This window comes from Cottoperca gobio, chromosome 17, assembly GCF_900634415.1.
Source record: "Cottoperca gobio chromosome 17, fCotGob3.1, whole genome shotgun sequence".
NCBI lineage: Eukaryota > Metazoa > Chordata > Actinopteri > Perciformes > Bovichtidae > Cottoperca > Cottoperca gobio.
In genome coordinates this window covers 8,126,019-8,133,082 of record NC_041371.1, presented here as the reverse complement: position 1 = coordinate 8,133,082, position 7,064 = coordinate 8,126,019, and the positions used below count along the sequence as shown (strand labels likewise).

General features: G+C 40.2%; 1 protein-coding gene across 1 annotated transcript in view; it reads right to left on the bottom strand.

Moving 5' to 3' along the window:
* Window positions 1–614: 614 nt before the first annotated feature.
* The window catches only part of kiss1ra (KISS1 receptor a), a 16,818-nt gene continuing 10,368 nt past the window's right edge, over window positions 615–7,064 (bottom strand). Inside the window, exons 4-6 of the mRNA XM_029453869.1 lie at window positions 5,269–5,404; window positions 4,887–5,125; window positions 615–3,836 (exon numbers count right to left, since the gene is read on the bottom strand). Of these exons, the coding sequence (XP_029309729.1) occupies window positions 3,456–3,836; window positions 4,887–5,125; window positions 5,269–5,404 (756 nt within the window). The 3' untranslated portion in view covers window positions 615–3,455. The remainder of the gene's footprint in view (window positions 3,837–4,886; window positions 5,126–5,268; window positions 5,405–7,064) is intronic.

The following is a 7,064-nucleotide window of genomic DNA, read 5'->3' as shown; positions in this document are numbered from 1 at the left end:
TGTGTTTTTCATTGCTACAGTTGACAATGGAGTTTAGACAAGTGGTTGTTATTAAGGTCATCATCACCATGTACATTGTTGCACAGCGTGGGCAGATCTTCTGTTCAGGAATGGTGAGTCATTGTCGCCTTATTGTCTGTTTTGTTTTGTTACATTTTGCATCTGAAAATCAGTAATTGTGAGTGTGTGTGCTTTTGTTACGTTTTCTATCAGGTACAATAGGACATTCATTTAATTTGTACTATGTTCGCCCTCTTAGTTTATGGTGTTAGTGTTCTAATATCTGCTAGTTAGCACTCAACACAAAGTACAGATAAGGCTGATGGAAATGCTTGTTTTGCAGGTATTTGGTTATTATCAAACTATTGGACACATTCAAATTTTTACCTGATTATGATGCTAGATGAAAAGTCAGAGGATCACCGAAGTTGTTGCAATTCATCCTCTGGGTACCATGAATACCCAAACCACACACACACACACACACACACACACACACACACACACACACACACACACGCACACACACACACAAATTTGACTGCAGACAATTGATTTGCTAAATAGACTAGTAATATTTTACTCAGTCGGGAAAAATCAACCAGTAAGCAGACGAGTCTTAATTGTTGTGTAATGGTCGACGAGAAAGAAAAACATTGTTTCCAGTTGACTCACAGCACAAATCTAAAGCTTGAATTCAGCTAATATGACGCAATCCAGTGATCTACAACAGCAACATCTCTATTTGTATGGTATTGCACCATCAAAATGAGTAGCAGTCCCAATTGTTCAATTACCTTATTCCCTCCGTTCAACAGTTCAATTTAAACTTACTACTGACATGTTTTTACATAACCCTGAGAAATGATCAAATCATCATTGATATTTCAGAACAACCAGAACAGACATGTAGCAGAATCACAATGTCAGGATAATAGATACAAGAGAATTCTCAATGAAAAGCAGGAAACATACATATTATTGATGACCTCAGTTCTTATGAATGCACATTACTCTCTATGGAAGAAATGCAGCACACTAAGCATATATTAAATAGCAACAGCCATTCATTAGCATTACATTAAATATGTTAAGACATGTTTTACAGAGGCACTCAGATACAAAATAAAAAAGGCTTCGCGATGCACTTCACACTTCACTGTTGAATTTGCAGATAAAACTGAGCAAAGATTATGATTATAGATGGAGGTCATATCACTTCCTGTTAAAGCAGAGCAACTCATTTAAATGAAATTGAAGTCAAGGTGCTTTTTTCAGCAACAGTAAACACTTTTTAAGTTGCGTGGCTACAAGGGACACAGACGTGTTGAAACTGAAGGGGTAGATATAAATGTTATATTAAGGTGGCCATGGATTTGAAAACTGCGGCCCAAATGCTTTCTGAAATAATGAGACCACAAATATGTAACCTATGTATGGCTAATCATGGCAGCCAAAAGCCCTCTGGTTTTTCTTTCAAGACATCTTTATGTAATTCAAACTGAGCTCTGACGACAGCAAGTCCCACAGTATCTAAAATTCAAATGAGAATTGCATTAGCAGATTTTCTATGAAGTCCTGATTTTGAATGTCACTGTGTGGGATAGATAGAAAAGTACTGCATCTAGAAGTGATGAGCTGGCAGAGGTTTTGTAGATGTATTAACAATGACAGGCTGTTTTTTCATCTACAGACAGCTGCTCCCTAAACAAGTCTTCTTTCAAAATGCTCTTTTCAAAACAGGGAACAGGCCATACGGGTCACCTCCACCTTTTAGAATTGAGTTCTCCTGACAAGATCATACAAGGGTGTTTTTCAAAGATGTGGCAACTGATACCGGGGAAACAACACCTGGACGTACCTGGTGAAAGTGCATGCCTGTGTTTGTGCAGGTTTCTACAGCGTGCAAATGTATTGAGGAAGGTGTGAATGTTTTTGTGCGGGACACAAAAGAAGGGCAAACGCTGTCCATGCTTCACCGGTCGTAACCTCTGCTTCAGCCAGCTCCCACTCATCACATTCATCGCAGCAGAGAAACTCACATTCAGTTGGATGCTGGCTTTGTTTCGTTGGATTCTCACCAAAAATAAACTTTAACCCTGTGTTATCCTGAGCTAACTGTTACTGTGGAGAAAAAACAAAAAAACAAACATCCTGTTCTATTTTTGAGATGCAGATACAGATACAGTTGATCTTTTGAGGATTAAAATCACTGTGAAATATAACACCGCATAAATGAAGTATGGCTTAAATTACATTCGAGTACGCACTTTCGGTATTATTAAGTGCCAAGTGAGATAATAAAATAGTCTTTATTACAACTTGCAAACTCTTGATTACAATAACTCCTCTATGATCTATATATCTTACATAAGCAAGGCTGACATATGGGGAATGAGCTGTCTTGGCTCTGTCTAAAGTTTAGAAATAGTATTTTTTAATTGTTATGCCTTTAGACAGTAGAATAATTACAAGAAATGACGGGGAGAAAGATGAAAGGTTCATGTGTGCTGCGACTATTTCTTGATGAAAAACAGCCTCATTAAACAAATCCGGTATGTGCTGCTTTATGAGCTTCAGAGTTGCTGGTCGGGATATTTAAAAAAAAAAACTTTAGACAGGGCCAAGCAACAGTTTCCCCCTTGCTTCCAGTCTTTATGTTAAGCTAAGCTAATCACCCCATGGCTCTAGCGGTCACAATCTTCTCATGTAACTCTCTTCAAGAAGGCGAAATATGACACTGTTCCTTTAACAAATGGAATAGCGTTAGCCTTTACCCAGAATGGCAGATACCAAAAGATTATCCTCTTTCTCTCCAGTGATACAAACTCATTTCAGCCACATTAATGAAAACAAAACATGTCCACAGGCATCTGTTCTTGTGTATTAATTGTCCATTCAAAATGCACATTCCCCCCTTAGGTCATTTCCAAAGCACATGTCTCATGTCTTAGAATACATAATATCATCAGCTGTCCAAATGCTGAATAGTTTATAGCAAAGCTGCAGACCTTGTCGGCCATGATCTTACAAGGATTATGACTCATGTCAGCAGCTTCCAGGCAAACATTCCCTCTCTCGTCATCTGAAGTGTTCGTCGGTCCTCTGTTATCTGGCTATGGTGTTTGGCAGCTCGATGGATGATGGTATGTGCCAACGCTGCCTGGCCTTGGCAGTCAAGCAGGTAACATATTATGCCAAACACTGTTAGTGTCCATCTGTATTATGAGTCTGTGTTCCCCACACCAATGTGTTAATGAGTTGTATTCATTAACAAAACTAAAACATGTCTGCCAAACACATTGTGTCCTTTTGCAATGAGCCAGTTGCTCTATGAAGACTTTCACACAATGAACCCATGGCTAGAATACGTTCATTACTTTAATTGTCTTCTTGCAGAGATTGCTCTGGATACAAACACTAATATCACCCCTTGCTATTTTTAATTGTCAGATTCAATTTGTTGCATTGTTGTTGTTGCCTTCCTCTGCAGCAACAAACTTGATCTCAGCGTTGGCCGTCCTGGAAGCCATGCTGCTATCTCTGACCTTGTGCTTGAACAGAAATGGGAAGGTTTTCCTAAAGGACTTCTGGAAGGTGGCTCCCATGAAACCGTAAACTATGGGGTTGACCGAAGAGTTGGCGTAGGACATGCAGTTGGCCCACGTCTTGATCTTGTATGTGGCGTAGTTGGGCCGGTAGTTGGGATAGAAAGACTGGAAGAGGATGAAGATCTGGATGGGACCCCAGCAAATGGCGAAGAGGAGGACAATTACTACCACCATCTTGGAAACTTTCCTCCTGATACTGATAGTTCTCTCAGACAGGAGGTTGACCTGAAGAGGAGAAGAGGAGAGGAGATGAATGCAGGCTTGTTCAGTGTACTGGACAGTTTAGGGCGAATAGTGACACCTGCAGGAGGTTCTGGTATAGCAGCTTTTAGTTTCTTGTTTCTAAAAGCTAAATTATAAGTAAGTAATTAAGTTTACGTTTTCTATATGTTATTGAGCAGGATTATAATTAGAAGATTGTATGTATCCTAACACAGATTTGCTCATGTGCTCTGTCTATTTTCGTTTTACGTAATATGCAAATATCTGCTACTTTGTTTAAATAAGAGTAATCCGTTTTTCTCTTTCTTCATATGACATTAGTTACAAGCAAGTGAACATTATCTATGATGGTTGTTTCTGACTGTAGTTTATTCTTGGGGTCCCAGGGACACTCGGTAGTCCTTGTATGTAAAGTATGTTGGTAGAAAGAGGGTTAAAATCATATTTATAAGCAAACAGAGCAACATTATTGTTCATTCAGAGTCGTGCGTCTGTCAGGATGTTTCTGGCCACTTGATGAATATAAGTTCAATATTCACTCTCATTGTCAGCTTTCAGGGAAATATCTGGCTCATGCTAAATGCTAAATGTTCACGGGCTAGTCACTAACGTTGTCTACGTGTCATTTGGTGCTGAGCAGGTAGCATATAGTCTTTTTTATACATTTAACACTGGAAAACCCAGAGTGGTGAGGATCAACCAACACACAGAAGTTGCAAGCTGTACAACTAAAACAATGAACTAAAAGACACTGAAAGAAACCCCCATAGAGCTAAAGGGAACTGCATATTTGGGTTATAATTAGGTTTGTTATGAGCGACACCTTTTACTTTAGACATTTAATCCATTGCTATTACTTAATGATTCTTAAAAGAAAGCTGCTCTTAAAGACCTCCAACATCAAAGAAAGATAACACGTATTATAAAAGGACAGGTAGTGCCAACATGTAGAGAAGAGCTTTTAAACTTTTAATTAGTTGACAATAAGGAGGGCTTGAAGTCAAAGCTAAGTCGTGCAATTGCAATTAAGCGCAAAACAAAGCCTGTCCATACCTGATAGTTGTTGTCTACAGGTTCCACGGTAGGCTGGCCCACCCTCTTCACCATCAGAGTGTAGCAGAAGGAGATAGTGAGGACAGGCAGCAGGTAGGCAGCAATAAACTGGTAGAGGATGAAAGCCCTCTCATGTGACTTTGAGGGAAATCTCTCCATGCAGTACTGCCTCGGGCCGTACCAGTAACCCTCTTCAATACGCTGGTAAATTAATATTGGGGTGGACAGGATGAAGGAACCTGAGAAGGATGAGAAACCGTGTTAGTTGAAGTAGTTGAGATCATGAACGCTTTTTCCCTTACCTACTTAATATACAATTGGTCCTAATCGTTCATTGACTCAATGGTGGGAGAGTCATTTTCATGAAACGAGCAGGACGTACCAATCCAAATGCAGATGCTGACAATCATGGCCACTCTCGGGGTGCGGTGGCGGAGAGATTTCAGAGGGTAGATTGTGACGTAGCAGCGGTCCCCGCTCATAGCTGTCAGAGTGATACAGGTGGCTTGGACTGTCACCTGCAAAAGACGGTAAAACAGAGCCACATGATTTACACATATATTATGTTAACGCAAATGTGATTTCAACCTTGTCAAATCAAAACATCTACCGTTTTCTAGACGAGACAAGGGGATATTTGATCCTAGCTACAATGTAACCTATACGTTGTTATTGTCTGTATGGCAATATTAAATGTCTATCTTAGTTTGTGCAGTTTACGAGTAAATGTTAGTGCGTTCCACGACACAAAACAGCGTTGCACGTGTTCAGTGAGGACAGCTGCTTAAGTCAGCATGGAGCTGACTCTCTGTTGGAGGGTTTTATACACTAACCCACTTACACTCACTGCTAATTGATTTTGGATGGCACTTAAAATGGACCCTCCACACGAACGTGTAAACAGAGTGAGAGCGGGTCGGGAGTGTTTCGGATTGGATAGGCCCACATTGGGAGAAACAGGACTAAGGCAGAATATGTGACATTCTGCCTCTCTGTCAATCACCACCTGATGCCCTCAGACTTTCCCACCTATCAGCTGATTCTCTCTTTCACCTGCTCTCCTGTTTCCACTTTCCCTCTTCAGCCCTGCAGTGTATAACCTGCCCATTTCCACTCACCCAGCCAGATTGTCAATGTTGACCTCTTCTAAACTTCTAAAACACTGTGGGTGGCCTAATTGCAACAGGAGTCAAGCCTCCACCTTTCAAATGGCGTCCTGTGCATCCAGCCTTGTAGTTAATCACCCGTCATTAATAAGCTAAAAGGAAGTTTAATCAGCTTTTGTTTCAAGAAACCACTCTCGAAGTTGTGTGAGGTTTTGCTAATGAGCTCTTGTGCTTTTATAGAGCTGTAGAGCATGCAGGAAGAGCGAAGGAGAAACAGCGGAGGAACGGGGAAGCAGAGCGGAAGCTGCATTTGCGATGAGTCTTTTTAATTAGCATGTGAACAAATCATTAAATTTTCTTTTTTTAATAGTGTTTAATGATCCTTGATTCAATTAAACTAAGATACATGAGAATAATTTCTATTTTTGGTTAGATGTGGAATTCATGTTGAAATAGAAATGTTGAGGTTTGACTCACACAGAATCCAGTCTCCTACATATTTCACCTTGCATGTCCTGCTGCTACAAAATACACTTCATTTTATTCAAGAGTCATTATGTTCCACAGAAGAAATCCCCCTGACTACAGTCTATTGATGAATTATTTTCATATACATCTGTTCATTGATTTCAACAGATAACAAGCCCAAACCCTCTTTTCATCCTCTTCACAAAAATGTTTTCTTCACTTCACATAGGAGACCTCTGGGTGTCATACTGTGTGTGTGTGTGTGTGTGTGTGTGTGTGTGTGTGTGTGTGTGTGTGTGTGTGTGTGTGTGTGTGTGTGTATATATACACCTATAGTATCCATATTGCATTGAAATATGTTTTTCTATAAATTCCCTCTATGCTCTTTCCCAAAGAGAATCTCATTTAATCCCTCTTTTGTCCATGTGTCTGCCTCCTCTCTCCACCTCTCATCTGCAACTGTAAAGGCAGCACCCATTACCCTCCAGAGGTTTGGAGTACCACATCAGTGTTTCAAAGGATGAGATGAGAGAGTCAGAAAGGGGTCATGATGAGTTCAATGTTGAGGCCACTGAGGAAATGGGTACCACAATCCCTCAATTTT